The sequence below is a fragment of the Peromyscus maniculatus genome, chromosome 9 (assembly GCF_049852395.1).
Source record: "Peromyscus maniculatus bairdii isolate BWxNUB_F1_BW_parent chromosome 9, HU_Pman_BW_mat_3.1, whole genome shotgun sequence".
Lineage (NCBI taxonomy): Eukaryota > Metazoa > Chordata > Mammalia > Rodentia > Cricetidae > Peromyscus > Peromyscus maniculatus.
In genome coordinates, this window is record NC_134860.1 from 76,772,854 (window position 1) to 76,797,225 (window position 24,372).

At 45.6% G+C, this 24,372-nt stretch overlaps 1 protein-coding gene and 1 non-coding gene across 4 annotated transcripts in view; both read right to left on the reverse strand.

The window, feature by feature from the left end:
• Positions 1-24,372, reverse strand: part of Dgkh (diacylglycerol kinase eta) — a 166,553-nt gene that overhangs the window by 86,498 nt on the left and 55,683 nt on the right. For all 3 annotated transcript variants that reach the window (XM_076545427.1, XM_076545425.1, XM_076545426.1), the window contains exon 3: positions 760-870. In XM_076545427.1, coding sequence (XP_076401542.1) covers positions 760-870 — 111 coding nt within the window. The remainder of the gene's footprint in view (positions 1-759; positions 871-24,372) is intronic.
• LOC121832514 (U6 spliceosomal RNA) lies at positions 8,035-8,140 on the reverse strand. The gene has a single exon (XR_006076157.1). It is a non-coding gene; the product is annotated as a U6 spliceosomal RNA (small nuclear RNA).

Sequence of the window (24,372 nt, forward strand, 5' to 3'; positions counted from 1 at the left end):
CTGCTGTTCCACAAACCAAGAATTAGGTTTGCTGACTGGTTGCATTCTCAGCTTCTACTAATGACTCTACTGATTATATCAGGAACATGCATTTTTAAAAATGGAAATGATTATTCCTCTGGCATCCTAATGATTTCTTTTCAGGCAACATTAAAATATCAGTTTTAATAGGGAATCTTCTTCCCAAACGACATTATTATCTCATGCAACTGTTACATAAAAATTACTTTAAGTCTCAATTTTATTACAATGTGATTTTTTTTAACTCTTAATTGCTACCATAATGAAGAGATTATTTGTGCCCAGGACTGTGAAAGCACTCAGCATGTACATTGTCTTCAGACTTCTCTCGGTAGCACATGATAGCCACAGGCACATTGTGGACTGTGCATGCGTTGGGCTATGAACTTACATCTGCCCACAGAATGTACATTTCTAACAGCTACAACCTCTCACTTTCTTATAGTCAGAAGAAGATTTAAAAGGGAAAAAAAAGGAGGAAACCCAAAGTTTTGAATTCATTCTAAGTTATTTATAACTTATTTTAATTAGAAGAAAAAATCAAAACCTATTAGGCTAGCTGCCCCTATGCCTCGATAGCTCCCCCTTGAGGTGGAGTGCAAGATGACCACACTTATAATAAATCCCTATGAGGGCAGCTAAGCTATAACGAGGATCCAAGACATGTGCAGCTTGGATCTAGGTTTAGATCTAGTCATGACACACAGTGCTTGGGGTCCGTCCCGTGGAGTTAGTTACCTTTGAGTCTTTTGCGTAATAAAGTGTCCGGCCTCGAAGTTTGAAGTATCTCTTTTTCCACCTTTGGAAGGAGCTGGTTTGCTTCAGCAGCTGTCCCTCTTTAATGCTGGTCTGGGGACAGAACAGAGCACAATGACAGTGTGAAAACCCAACCCAGAACCAAATCCCATTCAGAACCCGGAATTCCCAACACCGTGACGCACATCTTACAAATGCCAGGAGCAAATGTTTCATTCACATCACAGGCCAATCAAGAGAATGCACATAAAGCACCAGAAAGTAAAAGTGAATTTTGCATGGTTCCCAAAGAATTTGCAGGTGGAATCGGCCACTGATCGACTGTGGGAGACAGAGAGTCACTGTCTTCAGCTGCGTACCCACTGGCGAATCCACCAGGCTCCCCTGGACAGTCCCAAACCCAAGGCCACACAGACAGCCCCAGTTAAACTCAGTGGGCCACCAAACAAAACAAAAAGACATGAATGTGAGAAAGAGACAGGGGTGGGGGCAGGGTAGAGAAGGAGATAAAAGAAGGTTGGGGTGAGGATAATCAAAATTCATCAATGAAATTGTCAAAGAACAAATTTAATGAATTTAACAAAAGCATCCGTAGACAGGATGAAAGGCGCACGCACACAAACTAACATCTGCAATGGGTGTGACTTCCGCACAGCTTATATAAGGTGAGAATGTTAGAGGTGCGGGTCTAACCTCTGGAGCAAATGGCCTCTGGAGCCAGACCCATGTGTAATTCCTAGCTTCAGTACAAGTAACTGATGAACTTAGGCAAGTTATTAACATCTGCATATTCCTTTGTACAAAGGGGACGTCAGCAGGATAGAATGGACAGGCTAGTGTGATAAACAACAGACGCTGTTAGACGTTAGTTATTACGGCAAACACATACACAAAGAACTGTGTGTGGTAGCTCAGACAGGAAAGAATATTTCAGCCAGCCTAAGTGGGAGTCAAGGAAGGACTCCCTGAGGCAGCCTCCATGGAAGGCCTCCATGCAACAACAACAAAAAGCATAGTTGGGGTATACAAAGGTTTGGATCTGAAGTGCCCCTGAAAGGCTCACATGGTAAAGGCTTGGTCACCAATGTGTCTGTGTTTAGAGGCAGAGGTCATTCATGAGGGCTTGGACTTCACTAATCCATTGATCTATTGCTAAGCCATTAGGAGATGGAAGAGTGGGGCCTACCTGAAAGAATTGGGTCATTCACTGGGTGGGGGGAGAACAGCAAATGGATACATCTGGTCACCAACCTCTCTCAATCTCCATGTCCCCACACCCTGATACCCGGAGATGAGCAGCTTGGCTCAGCCATGTGTTCCTTCCCACAATGCTCCATTTTACCACAGGCCACAAGTAATAGAGCCAAATGACCACAGACTGAAACTTCCAAAACCGTGAACCAAAACAAAACCTTCTCTTTCAACTACTCTCCCCACGTATTTTGTCCCAGCAACAGAAAGCAGATTGGGACAGACTCAAGACACCATAGACACCTGGGGACTCTTCAGAGGGCATTCTGGAGCAAATATCTAGAAGCGTTTCCAAGGGAGACAGCGGGCGATGTGCCTGGAGAGGTAGGAGGGCCTCTGTGACTCCGGACTGGATTCTGCTGAGTGCTTTATAGAATGTCAGTTCACTCCCACTGTCCCCAGCAAAATCCTCCAAGCTCTCAGACCCCACCTAGTCTTTGACTCTCTTGGACCCTTCCATCCACAATTACTCTTTTTGCTTTTAATTGGAAAAGCGTGGCTCAGGCCTAGGTACTGGCTACTGCTCTTCCCTCATCCGGTTAACTCTCGCACTTCAAGTCTTTGGGCCAGGGGAGGATGTTCATTTCTGTCCTGATACAAGTCCTTGATGCATGCACCTTGATGTGTGCATGTGAGTAGAGGCCAAGTGATATTTGTGGGTGTCATTCCTCAGGCACCACCTACCTTTAAAAGATGGGGTTTCTCACTGGCCTGGAGCACACCAGAGAGACAAACCCGGCTGACCACCGAGCCCCAAAGGTTCTCCTGTCTCTGCCTCCCCGACCCTGGGATTACAAGGGCACACCACCAGGTCCAGCTTCCTTCAAACCTTGATCTCAGTGAGACTCATCTCAATGGCCACCTGTTCGATACTACAGTATGTTCTCATTCTCTGTGCTTCCCCACAAAATATGTCCACCATGGAATTCACCTATTTTACAACCTGTATTGAAATACTAAGTCCCTGAGTTTATTATATGTAGTAAAAATTTAATGTTTCACTTTAATTGGAAGAAAAAGAGAAAGGAAAGAGAGAGGCAGACTACTCCAGAGCCTATCTATAAGACTGTCCTCAGGAGACACATCATAACACTGTCTTCAAGAGGGGTCCAGGACAGCTCACACTTATTCTGAATTCAGTGCCAGAATAACAATACTACAGTGAGCCTCCAAGGCAAAAAACGGTGCGGAAAACCAAAGTTAAAAATTGTCCCACTAGACTGCCATGGGGGTATCTCAAATGCCCAGGACATTACCTCCCACGTGCCAATGGGGCCTGTATGAATGGCTGAGATGAACCTTGTGTGATATCAGAGTTCATTTGTAAGTTTGATAATAATGCCTTATATTATCAATAAGCTAGAAAATCTGAGAGAAGTTTCTTGTTCGGAAGGTAATGAGGTCATGTTGATGTTTACTTGGAGTTTCAGGTTCACTTTGCAGTGTGTTCTGAGAGCGTCCACCGGGAAATCACTGCAAGTCAATGGTAACAAAATACTTCTGAAACTTCAGTACCAGAGAACAGGCCTAGAATCTTGACTTCAAGCCAGGCTCTACAACACACTAACAACATGAATCCAGGACACCCCACTTCTCTATGGCCACATTTCCTATCCAAAAACAGAAGGCCAGAATGGCAACTTTATAAGCTTATTGCTTTAAAGTTCATGATACAGTGCATCTGGAGAGCACTTAGAACAGTATTTGGCCTACAGAAAATCTCAGTAAGTGGCACCAAGTATTATTACGATGATGATTTCATTGTGCTATTAAGTTCAGAGAGTATTTTCCAGGCATGAATTCTAAGAGCTTCCTGGAAAAGGTAAGTAAGTGTTCACCAGCCACTGTCAAGGCAAATAACTGCCAGAGTGGATGGAAAGGATCAAGACATGAAGTTGCAAGAGATGAGTCAGGATCTGCCAGCCACGAGGAGGAACCCGCCTTTTACTGTAAGTACAAAGGGCTGGTGAAATGTGTGAGGCAGGAGAGGCGCTTCTACTGAACATGCTGGACAGCCAAGCCCAGGAGACTTCATCTCGTACAGCTAAATGCAGAACACTCGTGAGAACAGGGTGGTAAGCTGGGACGGGGGTGGCGGGGGGGGGGGGGGGGGGGGGGAGTAGGGGGGTAAAGGGGGGGTGGGAGGTAGGCTTTGGAGAAGCGCAGCTCAAAGATCCATCCTTACATTCAGTGAGGAGTGCCATGGAAAGGCTACCACGCTACAGTGAAGGGTGAAAACCACGACTTCCCTCTGAAGTCAAGACCTCCCAGGAGCAGCTCTGACCCGCGCTCTTGGAGCCAACAAGGCAAGACCGGATAAAGTGGGGACTACCCACCAGGGTTACCATCCTAATAGATCCGACCAGCCCACATCCTGGCACCTTCCTTGAGTTGTACAAGCAAGATGGCTCATCCCAGGGCGGCGGCGGTGGTGCACGCCTTTAATCCCAGCACTCGGGAGGCAGAGGCAGGTGGATCTCTGTGAGTTCGAGGCCAGCCTGGTCTACAGAGCGAGATCCAGGAAAGGCGCAAAGCTACACAGAGAAACCCTGTCTCGAAAAACCAAAAAAAAAAAAAAAGATGGCTCATCCCAAAAGCTCGCCCAGGACCTAGATAAAATGCTACAAATTATGAAGAGCCTCTCACTCCTTAGGCCGCATGATGAGATGTCACAACTCACATGACACCACATGGCACACGTCCCCTCTCAGTCTCCCGCCTGCTCTGCTTTCTTCCACCTCCTAGCTTCTCCTTCCAGTCAACCAAACAACGTACGCTCCTTCTGCTGAAAGCCTTCAATCCAACTGCAAAGAGCTGTCACCCCTCGTCAAGAGCCCGATCTGGTAGCAAGGAGAAATTCTCGGCGTGCGTGCCGGATGTTAGAAGGTCTGATTAGGAAGGTTTCAAACAAACGGTCACTAGTCGTGAGAAGGTCCTTCTTCACCCTGATTGTGACAGCTCCTCTGGGAGAGACTCCATAGTAGAGGCAGAATCCCAGGTCGTCACCAACCACAGAGGGCACTGGTGAGGCGCCAAGGCTGCAGCCCTGTGACCCAGGAGCCTCTGGACCAAGTTCACACTGAGGGCACATCTTCCATGACCTTTATGATCGAGTCCTCGGGGAAGTCTACCTTGTGACTGAATCCCGGGGTCCTCTCTTCTACTGGACCCTTAAGAGCACAAGGCTCTCCTCTCCCCCGCCTTTGAACTGAAGCTCTACTTGTGAGAGAACTGACTTTGATGCAGCTGGACAGGTCAAGATGGAAGGATCCTCGAGGCTCAGTGGCCAGCCAGCCTAGCCAGTCCGCAAGTTCCAGGTTCACTGGGAAACTCTGTCTCAAAAACTAAGATGGAGAGCAGCTGAGGAAGCCACCTGGCACTGACCTCTGACCTTCACACACATGTACACACACACCTGTACACACACACACACACACACACACCTGTACACACACACACACACACAGAAACAAAATTTTCACTCTGTGTTTCCTATTCATCCTAGCTTACTTCAAACAGTAACTGGCCAGGTGGAACCATCTTGGTGATGTGCTTATTTTAGCCTGAGACTACAGAAGATCTTACTTACACCTTAATAACTTCCAATAGCCGAACAACAGTTTCCTATCTCAATCTATTCGGTTTCATGGCTTGGAGCTTCAGAAAGTACACACTTGTGAGTCACAGAAGGACAGAATGATAAAAAGGTTAAGAAGGAATGAGGGAAGAAAGGTGTTCGACACAATAGTAGGGTGGTGATTTGAGGAAAACGGTTGAATGCTTGGTCATCCAGGAGCGGCATTATGTGAAAGGATTATAAGGTTCGGAAAGGGTGCCCTTGTTGGAGGAAGTGTGTCCCTGGGGGTGGGCTGTACGGTTTCAAAAGCCCACGCCAGGTCCAATGGTTCTCTCTCTCTCTCTCTCTCTCTCTCTCTCTCTCTCTCTCTCTCTCTCTCTCTCTCTCTCTCTCTCTCTCTCTCCTTGTGGATCAGGTTATAGCTCTCAGCTATCCTCCAGCCGCATGCCTGCCTGCTGCCATGCTCTCCGCCACGCTCTCCGCCATGACGACAATGGACTAAGCCTCTGAAACTGTAAGCCAGCCCCAATTCAATGTTTTCTTTGATAAGAGCTGCCATGGTCATGATGTCCTTTCACAGCAGCAGAACAGTGACTGAGACCCTGGGGAGGGAGAATCAGTGACCACATTTATGAAAGCTCCGATGGGTGATTGATGAGTCAGTTATTCTTTTAAAAAAAAAAATCTGAACTCAGCATGTATGGTTAAAGTGGAAAAAGTGGCCCTGCAGCTGAGCGGTTTGTCTGTTTCCTGAGCTTTCCAGTGGACACATCTTGTTCTGCTTCACAGTCACCCATCAGCGTTCCCGCAGCCCACTGGCTTGTACATTTCCTTCTTTGCTCACGATAGGAGCTAGAGCCTTGTCTCGGGTTAAAGGCAAAACGCACAAAAATAAATGCTTTGCAGCTTACCTAGAAATAACATGAAAAATGCTGTTGTCACTTGGGTGAAGAGAATCGATTTTGCTTAGCTTATTTCCATACCTAAAAACTCTCTGATCTGAAAGGCATCTGAGGTACTAGCGCATTAACAAAAAGGCTGCATTGTGCAAAAACAGAGGAGGGTCCTGGGGTGGGGGATCCGACCCCTCACTGTTTACCTTACGGACAAATTCAGGGCAAGAGGAGAATCATTGCCGTTAGCTGTATACCCCGATAACTGGGCTCCAACGGAGAACCCCAAGTCCAGCAGCCACACAGAGGGCTCTGATTCAGCGGGAGTCACACACCAAAACTCAAGGCCGGAATGGGGCTACTAGGGAGGAGGGGGCTTTGGTGGGGTGGGAGAAGATGAGAAAGGATTAGGAAGAGAGAGGAACCGGACACATTATATACATGTGTGAAGCTGCCAAATAACTAACTAAAGATCATATTGCCAGGCAATGTAACTATACCAAACACCACTGAAATGTGTATTTATAAGCAGCAAGGAGGTAAAGTTTTTCTTTTTTTTTACTTTTTTGAAAATAAAAAATATTTTTTAAAAGAAAAAGGTATAAAACTCACTAATAGACCCAAAAGCCCTTGGAATAAGGACAAAATATTCTTTAAGAGGGGAGTGTGGTGTCTTTGAACAAAATCGGTGATGGGACAGAGAACAAAACCACAGTGAGGGTCAAGGGTCACCTCTCTCCCCAGTCCAAGTCTAAACACTCACCAACGGCGCCTACCGCAAGGCTGCCTTTCAGACCCGACAAGGACCACTGTGGAGCCCACACGGAAGCAGGCCTCAGCCACGATGTCCTGTGGCATTGGATTAGTTACTGTCAATCTGGCCTCCTCAGATAGTTGCTGTTTCTCTCACATGCATTGAGAACAGCCATGCCCCTCTGATAGAGTCTACTTCAAGACACTCTGGGGAGAGAGGCAGGGAAATCCTTCAGTTACTGCCAAGGGGTGAGGACAGGAAGGGGATGCAGGAAGTACCGCCTTGCTGAAGCATCTTAAGTCGCTTGGGGTAGCATCCTGGACTCCTGAGGTGTAGACAGCGTTAGGTCCATGACAAAACTCTAACTTGTCCCAAGAATAAATCATTGGGAAATTCAAATGACAGCAGTACATGTATCAGGACTTTCCCCCCAGCATAATATTTTTATTAATTATTTGGGAACTTCATACAATGGACCCCAATCACACCTGCTTCCCATTCCTCCCAGGTCCACCATCCCACCCTTGTGCCGCCCCCCAAAAAAAAAAGAAAAAAGAGGAAAGAAAACCAAAAACACCAAATCTAATTTGTGTTGCCCATACACTCATTGAAGCATGGTCAAACTTCTAGGGGCCAGGCCCTTAAAAAAAACTGAGTCCTTCCCCACCACCCTGTTCAAAGCTATCAACTGTGGTCAGCTACTCTTCAGCATCTCTATCACAATTTTTAAGGACTCTCTTCCATAGTTTCATGTCTGGACTGTTTCTTTGGGTGGTGCTAGCAAAAATAAGGCACGCATCACAAATTTGCATGTCCTCCATGCCCTGGGCCATGCTAATCTTCTTTGTATCATTACAATGTTAGGATTCGTGCCACCAAAGCGAGCATGTGTTTGGGGATTTTTGTAAAGTTCTGTTTAAGATCATGAAGGGTTAAATAAAAACACATAATTGAAAGTTCTTTTAAACATAACGAAGAAGAAAAAAATGAAGTTAAAATGTGGATCTATTTCTCTTATACAAGCACTATTTTAAGAAGACACAAATAACCTACACTTCAGCCTCCTCACGGTTATTAAGATTCCTCTAAAATGAAACCCTAAATAGTTTCGGCCTTTGCTCCCTGCACTACCAAATCCACACCCCCATGGGCATCACCAAAGACCGGGTGTGATGTTCTCGGGCCTCTTTCCTGTGGCTTCCAGGCTCCCTTTGCTCTAAGCCTCCTCCCTTCAGTTTGTCTGTCATGAAAGCTGTTGCTCTCGCCCTTGATGCAGCCCCACGGCCTGCCTGTATAGGCTTCTCTTCCCTGGAGGATGCAATCACCCTCCCCACGCTCTGCTTCCCTAATTCACCCTTAAGCTATTCTTGATAGGAGCTCTTACTCTAAATGGCACGATCATCCCCATTAAGCTGGGTCAATTGTCTTACCCAGAGCTGGGCCCGGTGCATGCTGCAATACTAACCTGCCAAGCAGAAGTGTCTACTGATGCAATAGGGGTAGAGCTGTTACAGGATGACTAACTACTTTTTGGTGGGATTTGAAGACTGCTCCACAAGGAGCAATTTCATGTCTGGTGCAATGATCCTGGTCAAGAGCCTGTGGCTGGGGAGGTCATAAGTTCTAGGGTAGAACCTAAATGGATGCTGTCAAACTGCCTTCTAAATATGTATGAATATACCCATAGACTTGGGCTGCTCTGGACCTTAGTCAGAGAAGCTTTGTTTACAGTGGGCAGCAGTTCAGTGGAAAGATGCATGCCTGGTCAGAGTGCGGAGAATACTCTGTGGTAAACAGGAAGTCTTCATTATCTCCCCCAACACACACGCACATGCACACGCACAGGCGCACACGCGCGCACACGCACGCACGCATGCACTAGGGTAGGGGTAAGACTCAGAAAACATCTTCAAGAGGTAGAAATAATGTCTGAATCAGAGAATGGAAAGGAAAGCTGTGAAATGTGACCTTCTGGACATGATGTGGCTGTCATAATTATGAACTCCCAGCAGCTATGGTTACCAGCACAAGACCTGTAAAAGCCAGCCAAATTCCCAGCATAGATGGAGTAGACATCTCCAGGCCTCACCCCAGATAAACCTGTTATAGTACACAAACACAATTTATTTAAAATTATTGAAGAAAATAAGAAAATAGGGGGAAAAATGCTCTTTGTCCTCTGCGGGCTGTGAGTTAACAAGATTAAAAGGGGCCCAGTTATTCACGGGAAAGTCAGTCCTCAAAAGGAAACTTCTGTGCATACATGGCTAAACACAGTCCTTATAAAAGGAACATGACAAAAATGACTAGGGTCACAACTCTAGAAAATATGTCCATGTGATCAGTATGTGGTTAAAGAAAAAGAACACGGGGTGGGGGAGGAGTCCTGCGGCTTCACAAATAGTGAGTACAGAGTAAAGAAACAAGAGTCCGTTTTGAAAAAAATCACACAACTATATTCAATATATTGAGCTAGAACAACAGATAATAACAAGTATAGAAGATAATCTCGATCAGAAAGTTATGGTGACAAATGATGAAAACAGAGCAAGCAAAATGGCTCAGCAGGTAAAAGTGCTTACAGTCAAGCCTTGATGACCTGAGTTCAATACCCAGAACTCGCATGGTGTCAGGAAAAAAACCGACTCCCTAAAGCAGCTTTCTTCTGACTTCCAACAAGCATGCTGTGACACATACATGCTCTTGAAAATGTGCTCGCTGGCGCACTCACATGCACATGTACACACACACATACAGTGTGGGAGCCCATAGAGGTTTCCTAGTGAGATCTGAGCTTGATTTACCAGCAGGGCTGCATAAAAGGATGGTTTGAACCATGGGCCTGGGTACCAGGTGTTTGGAAGAGTCTACACTTGGTTGTATCTAGCAATAGGGAGGTCTTTTGCCTCGTTCCTTGGCATTGTTATAAAAAGCGCTTTTGAATAAAGTCCAGGGCCAGTGGATAAGGATCCAGGCCCTCCGAGGCTATCCTGTGTTTCTGTCTTTCTTCTTCTCCACTAAGCCTATCATTCCATCTACAAGTTCCTTATTCCTCTCTCCTCCTCGCAGGAACCCTGTAAAAGGCAGAGGCTGGTCCCCCACAATACAGACAAATACACACATAAGTAAAGAAAACAAGTATCATTTTAATTGTGTTCTCAAGATTTGCAGGATAAGAGATAACCTTAGCACTCAGGAAGCCAAGGCAAGAAGATAGTGAGTTTTAAGACAGCCTAGACTACAGAACAAAACCCTGCCTCAAAAAAACAAAACAAAACAAAAAAAATCATTAAAAAAATGTTTAAAAATTTCATTTGTATCTTGCTGGATTTCTAAGACTGTTTTTAGTCCAATGTCAAAGCTGTGAAATTGCTCATTTTCCACCCCTTGCTTAGAGCAAATAAAATTCTTTGTAGGAACTGTGCATGCACACAGACATCCTAAGACTAAAACTGCATTTCAGAAGTTTATGTCTGAGATTCAAATTTAGAGATTAAAAAAAAAAGGAGACATTATAACAGACGTTGAGGAAATTTGAAGAATCATAATGGCACACTTTAAAAATCTATATTCCACCAAACAAACTGGAAAGGCTAAAAAAACTGGATATGTTTCTTGATATATACCACCTACCAGTGTTAATTGGGATGAAATCAATAACTTAGCAGATCCATAACCCCTAGCAAAAAAGTCACCCAACTACCAAAAAAAAAGTACAAAATAGATTCAGGAGAGAATTCTATGAGACCCCCAAAGAACTAATGAAAATACTCCTCAAATTGTTACACAAAATAGAAACTGAATAAACACCTTCCAAATTCTTTTTACAAAGTCACTATTACCCTGATACCAAAACCACACAAAGACACAATAAAAAGGGAAAAAAGAAAGGAAATCATAGATCAATATCCCCTATAAACATAGATACAAAATTCTCAATAAAATACCTGCGAACCAATCAGGAACACATCAAAAAGATCATACACATTAGTCGAGTTGGATTTATCCCACAATTCAGTCATGGGTCAACAAACAAAATCAATAAATGTAATTCACCACATAAACAGGATGAAAAGACAAAAACCACATGATCATCTCATTAGAGACAGAAAAGGCCTTTGACAAAATCCAACATCCTTCCATGATAAAAGTCCTGGAGAGATCCTATAAAAGTCCTATAAGAGATTATACTTCAACATAATACAGTCAATTTACAGCAGGCCCACAGCCAACAACAACCTAAGTAGAGAGAAACTCAAAGCAATTCCATTAAAATCAAGAATAAGACATGGTTGTCCAGTCTCTCCATATGTATTCAATATAGCACTTGATGTTTTAGCTAGAGCATTAAGACAACTGAAAGAGGTGAATGAACTACAAATAATAAGAAAGAAGTCATCCAAGTATCTTTAATTGCAGATTAGATGACATAACTAACCCTAAAAAGTCTACCCAAAAACTCCTGTAGCATATAAATATTTTCCGTAAAGTAGCAAGATACAGAATTAACACACAAAAATCACTATAGTGCCTTCCAATATACAAATGACAAATGGACTGAGAAAGAAATTGGGGAAACAATTCATTTCACAATAGCCTCAAAAAAAAAAAAACTCTCAGGATAACTCTAAAGTAAGTGAGAGACTTGTATGATAAAAAATTTAAGACACTGAAGAAAGAAACTGAAGAAGATATCAGAACTAAGAAAGATCTCCCATGTTCATGGATTGGTAGAATTATTATTATTAAATTGGCCATCTTACCAAAAGCAATCTACAGATTCAGTGCAGCCCTCATCAAATTCCAACACAATTCTTCATGGAAATTGAAAAATTAATCTTAAACAAAAAACAAAAACCTAGACTACCTAAAACAATCCTTAATAATAAAACTACCGCTGGAGGTCTCACCATCCCAGACTATACTACAGAGCTACAGTAATAAAAACAACATGAAATCGGCACAAAAACAGACACATTGATCAAGGAAACAAAATTAAAGACCCAGACAGAACTCCATATACCTATAGGCACCTGATTTTTTTTCTTTTTTTTACAAAGAAGCCAGAAATACACACTGTAGAAAAGACAGCATCTTCAACAAACAGTGCTAATCAAACTGGATAACTGCACGTTGAAGAATGAAAATAAATCCATATTTAAACAGGGTTCCCAAAAGATGAAACACAAACAGCTAAGAACCACTCTACATAAAACATCCTTGGACATCAGGGAAATGTAAACGAAAACTACTTGGAGATTTCATCTTACTCCAGTCAGATGGCCAAGATCAATAAACAAATGATAGTACATGTAGGCGAGGACTAGGGTAAGGGGAACACTCATTCACTGCTGGTGGGAGTGCAAACTGGCAAAGCCACTGTGAAAATCGGAGCGGAGGTTTCCCAAGAAGTCCGCCTGGAACGGGGCCCATGCTCACCTACATTTGCCACCGTGGGACCAGAACTTACCACTCAGCTTGGCCTTATCAGGAGCTTAGAACAATTATTCAATGAGCAAGAAAGTGAGTTGAAGACTGATATTCAAACAGCCGTTTGGTAAAACCAGAACTCTGGGCTGTTTTTAGGCACTGTTCCAGGCAGCCTGGGCAGGAAACTTGGCTCCATTCTGAGGACTAGAGCCAGGAGTGCCTCCCATAGTCAGCCTGTCTTTTTCATGTGCAAATGCCACTGTGGCCAGTGTAAGCACTCAATTGTTGGATAATGTGGAGTTTGCCCCTATATTAGGAACGATTCTGGTTTTTTGTTTGTTTGGTTGTTTTTTATTTTTTTTTAATAAATTTATTTATTTATCTTACATCCTGGCCTCCTGGCCTCCTGGCCAGGAGGAATGTTGCAGAATATCTGTACACTGTACGAAGATGTGTTGCTGTAACTGGTGTAATAAAAAGCTGAATGACCAATAGCTAGGCAGGAGAGGGTAGGCCGGACTTCTCTGGGGAGAGAGGAAGAGGAGGAAGAATCTAGGTGTAGGATTTTGCCAGAAGACTCAGAACAAGCCAGACATGCATTACTAAGAGGTAACCAAGCCACGTGGCAAAGCATAGATTAAAAAATACATGTTAATTAAATTATAAAAGTCTAAGCTAAGGCCAAGCTTTCATAAGTAATAATAAGTCTCCATGTCATTATTTCGGAACTTGGCAATCCAGAAATAGTCCAACAAGAAACTTGCTACAAGAGCATTTATTGCTCTTCCAGGGGATACAACTTTGGTTGACATCCTCCATGTTGGGCAGCTTGCAGATCCTGATGTCTTCTCCTGGCCTCTGAGGGCACCTACATACGTAGCATCCATCCACACAGACACAGACACAGTTATACACACGAATAACAATAATAATAGATTTTTCAAAAGAAGTCTGTCTTCACTACAAGTTTGTGCCTTGGTGTATCATAGTATGCGTCTTTCTCTGTTCTTAGACTTGCTCAATTTTTCTGTGTGATGATAAAAAACACACCGTGGCCCTTTGATCTCATTTTAATTCCTCCTGGGAACCTCTCTCATAGCCACCTGTGAACCTGCTTTGTCTGGCTCTCCCTTCCCCCTCTAAATCTGCTCTCCACTTCTGATTCCACACCCACTTCACTTTGCACCTTGGAGCCTTCTCTCCCCTTTGAATTTTTATCCTGCTATGCATGTCCTGCTTTAAAAAAAAAAATTCAAGCTGAGGACGTGATTCAGTGGCAGAGCACTTGCCTAGCATGCATGCAACCCTGGGTTCAATTCCCCAGTAATTAATAATTAAATAAATAAATCTAAGCCTCCTTATCAAAATAAATAATATGTATAGTACATTCAGTCCTATTAAATACAGTAGTTCAAAATCTTGCTCATCGCTACAAGGGGGACTTTATAAATACTAACAAATCTTACTTCACCTGGTAGGTTTTGATTCAATAGGTCAGTGTAGGTCACAAGAACCTACAGGTATTAATACCTTTCGAGTCAGGCCTGATGGCTCAGGTCTGTAATTCCAGCACTCAGGAGGCAGAGGTAGGAGGATCACAGGTTGATAGCCAGCCTGGGTGAGCCCTGTAAAAGGTATAGATAATTCAGTATTGGGGGGTCCTTTTCTTTGTTATTCAATACATGCATTTACTCTCACCTAGCTTTCAGCATTTTAAAATTTCTGTCTGGGGCTGGAGCGACGGCGCAGTGGCTAAGAGCACTGGCTGCTCTTGCACAGGGGCTGGGTTTGTTTCCTAGCATCCACACGGTGGCTCACAACCACCTGTAGCCCAATTCCAGGAGATCCAATGCCCTCTTCTCACCTAAGTGGACTCCTGAACACAACACACACACACACACACACACACACACACACACACACACACACACACACACACACAAATTAATATTTAAAAAATTTTAGCATTAAAAAACTTTTGACAAAACACATGCCTAGAAAACTACTGTGTCTCTTCACTCCTAACGTCCCTTTCCCTGTGTGGAACTCTAGACTCTAGTCTATGCCATTCTGCCCCCCCCCCCCCCATCACCACCAGTCTGATCCCAACCTCAGAACGGCAGAAGGGCAACTGGGCTTAATAACTGAGCATGCTCACTGGCGGCAACTCTTCCCTTCCTCCCCTTGAAGGCCAGCTGCCCACACTCACCAAACTACGCCCACCTACAAGCCAGATGGACGCTGGATTTCCCAGCAGATGAAGATGACCAAGACTTGTCCTTGAGGCAGGAAGAGCTACAGAGGGGCACATGTGCTCCACACCGCCACCCAACGCCAGGGCTGGCAGCAGCTTGCCCCAACCCAAACTAAAATGTCCCTCCTTCCAATTCGGAATTCACTTCTTTATCAAAAAACAGCACAGCTGGAGGAAGACCTGCAGTGAGGGGTAATAATAAACCCCACCCCTCCCACCCCCCACCCCACCCCACCCCCCACCCCCGCTCACAGAAGAAGCAGCATGCAGAGAAGTTTCTGGAATCCATGCCTCATAAAAATGGAGTCCTTTGTCATTTACAATATCACAAACATTTCCCTGTTTATAAACTACATTTGGTGCAGTACCCTCAAGCAGTTTTGTGTATCGGAACAATATGGGGTGCTTTTCCAAAGGTCTATGGACAGACACTTTGGAGGGATGAGATCATAGGAATTCCCATAGCTAGGAAAACCCACGGAGCCACAGGCCATCACTTGTTTTCCCCTTGCTGAATCACCCTTGTGGGAGCTGCCCTGGAGGGAGACCGACTGCTGCAACCCCGAGGTGGCCAGACCACAGCTTCCCGTCATCACAGCCATTGCAGAGACCCAGAGTGGGAATGTGCACATTGACGTGTGCATAATATGTGAAAGTGAGCAGTTATTTCTAGTAAATTGCTTTAAAGAGTGGTTTTATATTTTTATGTATATGAAAAAAACAAAACGATTGTGAATATTAAATCTTATGTCTGACCCTTTTGAACTCTGTTTGCACAGAGATGTAGAATCCTAGGTGGTGTGTCCTGTGCAGGAAACCTGAGCTGGCTGGCTGTGACCTCATCTGTATGTAAGGAAAAAGTTCAGTTTGCTAAAAACGAGCCAATTATTCAATAGGCTGAATAAACAAGGAGAGGGAAGAGTGGGGAATACCTCTCCCAAACTGGAGCCCAGGACGGAGAGCGCCTCCCAGCACCGAGGGGACTCCACACCTCTGAGAAGATCCAAAAGCTCTACATCATTGTCTATGAAATACTGTAAACTATTAGGACATTTGTGCTTAAATGCAAATTAACATGTTCTAAAGCAAAACAACAGTGACTATATAATGTAGTCTAATTATCCTTTATACCAGATGCCCAGTAATTTCTAATGCATTCTGTTCCTTATACTGGTTTATAATTTCCTTAAGAAAAGCTATAAAAGTATAATCACTTTAAAAAGCAATTATATTCTGTGAATACTTATTTAATAATTCCAAATGTTATACATTCTGTTTTTAATTCTGTATTCCTTCTTTATAGACATTCATAAGCATAAATTTCTAATTAATATTAGAGAGATTTTTACTACATGATATTATACAGGGTTATTATATTGAGAAGGTATAAAATGTCCCTGTCTCCTTATAAACGTCATTTCTTTCATAACTTACAATGAACTGCAAGATCTCACCACAAGGTGGCAGTGGTGTCACACTAATGCTCAGTCGCGGGAGATTGGTGATCTTTCTGTTACATAAATCCTTGCCTGTATTTCATGCCTGGCGTAAAGGGGGTTATAAAACTTCAGCTAGGTGTGGTGGTGCATGCCCTTAATCCCAGCATGGGGGTGAGGGGCGGGGAAGAGGCAAGGGGATCTCTGAGTTCGAGGCCAGCCAGAATTAAATAGCAAGATCCAGGGCAGTCAAGATCAGATAGCCCTGTCTTTAAAAACATAAAAATTAAATTAATAATTTTAAAAACCTCTCCTTCTGATTCTGAATTAACTTCTTTATCAAACACCCCTACTCATTTCCAAGAATAATCCATTTTCCCACACATGACATTTTGATGTAACCACTTTCCCATGTGGCCACAATGATAAAGCTACTTTGACGGGGGCATTTTGATGGAGCCCAAAATAAACTAAACACTACGTCTATTTTTTTTTTTAAACTAGTAACTCATGCGCAAAACAGACGACTCCACACCATTCCTGACCCTCAGTATCCCGGCAGTATCCCAATCCTGGCAGTCCAGGGCTCGGGAAGGACTTGGGGTCACTTGGGACCACTGGTGTGGTCAAGGACGGGGTGGGAATGCGTGAAGTTCAAGCAGCCAGCAGACGAACCGCGTGTAGCGCCACGAGTCACATTTTACCATCTACACCGATATCAGGAAGGGTTGGTCCTCTTTCTATACAAAAGATGAGTTGATTTTCTGGTACTTTAGACATGTATTCAATATTCTCATGGTTTCCCGTTCTTCCCCAAGAGAATATCTGGATCCTGATGACACGGGAATTTCTCATTTAGGTATTTGCCAGCTCGCTGAATTCAGAGTCACAGGCAAATTTACACACAGACAAATACACAGACTTGGCCAGAAACTCCACTCAGAGATGGTTTGCATGGGCAAGATGATACCCTAAAAAGATAAGCTAGTTTGGTTTGGTTTGTCTTTTTAAGTACCATAATTGTGCTCAAGAGTGTGCGCATGTGTGTGTGTATGCGTGTGTGTATGTGTGCTTCAAATGCCAGAGTTGCATCTTTCTTGTGGCCGACCACACGCCGCTGTATCCTTGTACAACTCTCCTCATACGAAAGCAGGGCTAAGACGGAATTCTTAAGATTCAACCATGACCTTGCTGAAGGTTAACCATAACCAAGGGTCATCAAGAAAGCATGATTTTAGACAACAGACCAAAATACCCCTGGTCCCCCATGCCTGTGAGCCCAAAGAGGGATTCTAAAGGCTCCGATCTTGGGCTCTCCACTAGGGCCATACCAGGGGTTCTCCAACAAGCCATGAGTTCCTACGGACACCATCCTCGAGGCCTACAGAGCAAATCCAAGAAAACAAACTCTCTTGCTCCACTAATCTGTAGCTGGTCCTCGCTGCCTGTCCCTCACAGAGCTGTTTTCCTGAGTGAACAGGCCTCACTCAAGCCCTACTACCCCAGAAAATCCACCACTGCTCTCAAAAGCCACACGGACATAAACACACACACACACACACACACACACACACACACACACACACACACACACACCAAAAAAAAAAAAAAAAAAAAAAAAACAAAACTGTAACTTCCTTACCAAATATGCCCTGCTCTAATCAGCTCTCAGAACTGTTGCCTCCCTCCAGGTCAGCTTGCAACACCGGTCCTGGTACTAAGGCTGCGGGCCACACAAAGCATGGTCTCTTTGTTTCTTGGGCTCTCTGTCACTGCCTTTCCACAGGCCAGAGTGCTCTTCCCTGGGGCTCCTTCTTCCTCACGGCCTCACTTACAAGCTTGGTTTCCATGCCTACTCTTCCAAACGTCACCCCAGCAGAGCTCACCCATCTGCGATCCGTGCTCTGTGCAATCCACACGCTCCCCATTCATGACAGATATTAGACTCTTAGAAGTCACTGGCACACAAAGGGTGTGTTTACCCTAGATAGAGACTTATGCTTTCAATCATATCCTCCTCCTCTTCTCCTGCCTCCCTCCCTCCCTCCCTCCCTCCCTTCCTCCCTCCCTCCCTCCCTCCCTCCCTCCCTCCCGTGAAAAGCCAAGAAATCCTCTCTGGACATTTCTCTTGGAAGGTGGAGTTAATAAAGATTATTTCAACTGGATGCCTAAGTTCGGCACATCCATGAGAGCGGAAGGAAAAAAAAAACAGGTTTGGTTGCTACTCATGAATGTGCTGTATGCTACAGCTCCATAGACACATGCATGCCAAGTACCAACCATAAGGTAGGAACCGCTCAACCCTCAACCTAGAACCATGCACAGGATGCCTGACCCCACGGATGTAATGAGAAATTAGAGGTTATAGTTGGGATGCTGAAAGATATTTTTAACATCTAGATCATCTTACCTATGTATAACCATTACTCGTTTAGAGGTGTGACCAAAAAATATCTGGAAAGGCCAGGTTGAAGAATATCACCACAGGCTTAAGGCTACACAGCAGTGGCACCCAGGGAACAGATTTCTGTCTACACAGATACTTCAGAACAACAGAATCAAAGTCCACCTAGACTTTGAGAAGATAATTTGTCACTCACTTCCAAAAGGACTTCTGGTTTCGTTTCCTTTGTTTTTTAAGTCAACCCTCAGGTCACTGCTGTGATCTGAATATTCCCTCCCGGACTCCTGTGCGCCCAAGTTCACAAGCTGGAAGCTTAGGGTCCTAACAGAGCAGTGTTGGGAGGGTGAACCTCAGTGGCGGTGCTTGAGTTGTGAAGGTTGTGCCCCACGGATGGACGGATGGATGGATGGACAGATGGATGGGTGGATGGATGATAAGTGGGTGGGTAGGTGGATGGATGGATGGATGGATGGATGGATGGATGGATGGATGGATGGATGATGGGTGGGCGGGTGAGTGGATGGATGGATGGATGGATGGATGGATGGATGGATGGATGGACGGATGATGGGTGGCTGGGTGAGTAGATGGATGGATGGTGGGTGGGTGGGTAGATGGATGGATGGATGGTGGGTGGGTGGGTAGATGGGTGGATGGATGGTGGGTGGGTGGGTAGATGGGTGGATGGATGGTGGGTGGGTGGGTGGGGAGATGGGTGGATGGATGGTGGGTGGGTGGGGAGATGGGTGGATGGATGGATGGATGGATGGTGGGTGGGTGGGTGGATGGATAAATGGATGCCATCATTCCACCAAATCTTCTACTACCCTCCTTCTCCAGTCCTCTCCTATTACCCTTCAACAAAAGAAAGGTATTTGCTAGTTCTGGCCCTACATGCCGATCTTGAACTTGCTAGCCTACAGATGGGTGATGACTAGCTTTCAACATCAGACTCAACTCTGTTGAATAATGAAGTCCCCTTATGCACAGCAGAGAGAAACCTCTGTGAGGAAGAAACTGCTACCAGCCCACCATAATTCACTCTTTCCTGCCCCCTGAACTTGGCCTCTTGGTAGCAAGCTCCATTTCCTAATCTCCCTTGCTGGTGGCCATGGGACACTACCTCCCTGGCCTACTTTCCACTTTCTGCTGCCGGCAATGATGATGACTTCTGTGAGTTCAAGACCAGCCAGGGCTGCATGGTGAGACCTTCCAGATACCTTTTTTTTTTCCGAGACAGGGTTTCTCTGTGTAGCTTTGCGCCTTTCCTGGATCTCACTCTGTAGCCAAGGCTGGCCTCGAACTCACAGAGATCTGCCTGCCTCTGCCTTCAGAGTGCTGGGATTAAAGGTGTGCGCCACCACCGCCCGGCCCTCCAGATACTTCTTAAAAACAAAAATAATTTGGATAGAAATAAAAAAAGAAACAGCATCCATCACTTCCAAACACAAAAAATAGGTATGGGGGTGGGGGTGGAGCCAGGGGCTGGAGAGATGGCTCAGCACTTAGGAGAGTTTGCTACTCTCCCAGGAGTTCTGACTTCAGTGGCTTACAACCACCTGTTGTTCCAGAAGATCTGCTGCCCTCTTCTGGACTCGGCCAGCACCTGACACACACGGTACACACACATACATGCAAGCACTCGTGAAACTCACATGAAATCAAAACAAGTAACTGAAAAACTATCAGAAGTCCTCTGGTCATCTCTAGTGGCAAAAACATTTACCTTTCAAGGGCGGGGGAATTGGGGGGGAGGGAATTTAGACTTAAAACTCAGGACTTTATTGGCCCCGCCCCCACCCACCAGCTACTCCACACACAGCAGGCGTCTTCTCTTGACACTATCAGCTTCTCCCTTCACGTCCTTAGTCAAAGGATCTCACTCCTCATACAGGGCCTGTTGTTGTTTGGGCAGTCATAGGCTGTAACTCCAGGGTTCCAGAAGGTTCTCCCAACCATCACTGAGCACGCTGCCTCTGCCTCTGATGGGCTTAGCCCCAGCACCCTGTGCCGGTCTCACTGGACTTGGCATGAAGGGCTCACCACCAGGCCCTCCCTGGTTCATGGAAATCAGACTGGGTTATTAACAAAAACACAGCTGTGTCCCCTGCAGGTGTCTCTCCCGCAGGCAGGCAGGTGTCCCTGCAGCTGTGTCCCTGCAGCTGTCTCTCCCGCAGGCAGACAGGTGTCCCTGCAGCTGTGTCCCTGCAGGTGTCTCTCCCGCAGGCAGGTGTCCCTGCAGCTGTGTCCCTGCAGCTGTGTCCCCTGCAGGTGTCTCTCCCACAGGCAGGCAGGTGTCCCTGCAGCTGTTCCCCTGCAGGTGTCTCTCCCATAGGCAGGTGGTCCTGCAGCTGTGTCCCCTGCAGGTGTCTCCTGCAGGCAGGCAGGTGTCCCTGCAGCTGCGTCTCCACAGGTGTCTCTCCCGCAGGCAGGTGGCCCTGCAGCTGTGTCTCCTGCAGGTATCTCCTGCAGGCAGGTGGCCATGCAGCTGTGTCCCCTGCAGGTGTCTCCTGCAGGCAGGCAGGTGTCCCTGCAGCTGTGTCCCTTGCAGGTGTCTCTCCCGCAGGCAGGCAGGTGTCCCTGCAGCTGTGTCCCCTGCAGGTGTCTCTCCTGCAGGCAGGCAGGTGTCCCTGCAGCTGTGTCCCTGCAGCTGTGTCCCCTGCAGGTATCTCTCCCGCAGGCAGGCAGGTGGCCCTGCAGCTGTGTCCCTGCAGGTGTCTCTCCTGCAGGCAGGCAGGTGTCCCTGCAGCTGTGTCCCTGCAGGTATCTCTCCCGCAGGCAGGCAGGCAGGTGTCAGGCTGCTACCATCTGTAGTCTGGATTCAGTGTCTCCGAAGCCTCCAGAGAATGCAGATCAAGTCAAGAGACTCAAGGGATCTTCTTGTTAGCCTTCAATGCAACTCGAGCCGGAATCATTCCCGTCCGACTGGCCCTCAAGCCTCACCTTGGCCTCTTCGACCCTTATGTCATCTTCAAGGTGTTGAGCTGGGCCTGTGTCTAGCAGTGGGTTCCTTCCATCCCAGTACGGGGTGTGGGGAGTGTGTGTTGGGGGTGGTGGTGGCATCATGCTAGGGGCTGCAAGCCTTTGCTAAGCAGTGTGGGTGTTGCTACCACACACTGTTCTGTCTGCAGCATTTTGGGACCTCAGCCCAAATTGAGGCAGCATGAAACCTATTTCAACACATCCCGTTGCAGTCTTTTTCTTCCCAGCATCCAGTGTGTCTACCTCCTCCTACATATCCTTCTTCCCATGTCTAGAATAGATTCAGTCTTTCCACTTCCACATTTTTTTAATTTGCCTTGAGGAATGCTCTTTTCCTCCTCTGTCCTCCCCCACCCCCGCTCCTCCTCATTCTCTCCTCCTCATCTCCCCTCACTTGGCTGTTCCTGTCCCCTCCTGCCTTTTTCCTGCCAGCGCTGGCCTCGAAAACCAACAGTACATACTCAACAGCACTCTTCACGCATCAAGCCACTCTTTCTGAAGCTCTCCATCATCACGCTGCGTCAAGGCCTGCCCACGAGGTCTTTCTGTAGCATGGAGATGATCCTTATCTCCGCTGCTGGAGTGAACACTGGGGATCTCGAGGGGTGACACAGAATCTGAATTTTCCGATGCACTCTGTTCACTGGTTTGCATTTAAACAGACACACTTGGCCAATGACAGCCATGTTCTCCGCTAATCAATGCCTCAGCCAGCTTCAGTCCACCTTGATGCTGAATTGTTCTTCCAAGGAATTGTCTCTTTTGTTTGGGTTTTTGGTTCTCTGAGACAGTCTCACTGTGCATCCCAGGCTGGCCTGGAGCTCACTATGCGGCCCCAGCTGGCCTCAGACTGTAGCAATCTTCCTGCCTTGGCTTTCTGAGTACTGGGATTACAGGGGTGAGCCACCGTGGCCAACTCTACGAGGCTTTCTTTAACCACACATTCTATAGGACTGTCTATAAAGAATGTGAAGAATTTAAATGAATGAACTAAAGAAGACAATCTGGACTTGGGAAACAATATGCATATATTCAGAGCATAATTAATCAGCAAAGTATATGTACACTAGGGATGGGAAGAGATGGGACCGCACAGCAGGAATACACTCCAGCAGAGGAGGAGAGCAGGAATCGGTAGAGGTGAGGGGCTGTAGCAGGAGCTACAGGAAGATCCTAAAAGTTAGGGGCAAAGTGACAGGGGTAAAAATAGAGCACAAAGAAGTCAGTGACAAGAAAGTGCAGGTTTGTTTAGCATCAAAGCTCTCTGTGACAGTCACAGCTGGTGTCTAGGCCCCCTTTCTCCAACGACAGGGTCAAGGCTGAAAGCATTCAGTTCAACCTTCAAGAAGAGTCTCTCCTTCAATCCCAGCACTCAGGAGGCAGAGGCAGGCGGATCTCTGTGAGTCCGGGGCCAGCCTGGTCTACAGAGTGAGTTCCAGGACAGTTTTAGACCACTAAACAAAAACAAAAATGAGTCTCTCCAGTAATGGAATGTCAGTGAGAGGAGAGAGAAAGCCAGAACGTGGTGAGAAAGCAACAATGATAATCTGAGAGCAAAAAGATTTTCAAATTAGTTTGGCATCGAATTCTCCGTCTATGAGATCTGTGAGATATTTCGGTCAATTCCTCTTTAGGTTAAAATGAGTCAGCTCATCCTTGCAAAGTCAATCAATACAAACAAAGCTGTGTTGAAATCTAAGCCTTTGCCCAAACATAAGCTACACAGTGTCACAAATAAGTCTGCCATGTGGGTGGCATCCAAGTATGAACTTGTGGCTGCAAGGTTTGCCCGTGATCTGTTCTCTAGTGCTTTCAAAGCATACTAAGAAATGCATTCCCAGCCTAGAGTGGTGGCGCCCACCTCCAATCCCAAGAACTCGGGAGGCAGAGGCAGGTGAATCTCTGCGAGTTTGAAGCCAGCTTGGTCTACATAGCCAGCTCCATGACAGACAGACAGCACTACAAGAAGAGACAATGTCTCAAAAACATATACATAATAAAACAACATAATAAAATACATTTCCAAGTAAGTGCTCCCAGACCCCATGACGAACTTCTGTAGCTTCTGTGGCTTCTGGGAAAATCCTTAAACTTCAGATTAGAGTCAAAGGCCCAATTCCACCAACCTGTCTGGTTGTCCTTTTCCTATTCAGTCAATACCTTTGACCATGCACCATCAACATATTTGTCTAGTTAGGGTCCCTACCTATGAAGGCAGGGATTTTCATATTTTGGTCATTTCTATATCCAGTTGCAAAACAGGTTGTTGGCACATAGTTGACCCTAATAAATATTTGCTTAATAAATAAAACATAATGCTTTACCCTTGCTAACAGAGCTGTTTCACAAACAGTGAAGCTGCCCTCAGCTCTAGCATTTACACATCAGTGTTATTAAATCACAGCCGGCTATTGTCTGCTGTCTCAGGTGGTCAACCCAAGTGTGTACTGGCCAATCCTTTAGGCTGCCCTAGAATCCTGGGTGATATACAATACACGTAGCACACAGGAGGGTCTGAATGAAAGTATGGAGATGCTAGAAATGGATGCACAGATTGGAGACATTACAAAGAAGTCGTTAACAAATCTTGATAAAAGGAATAAACACACACACA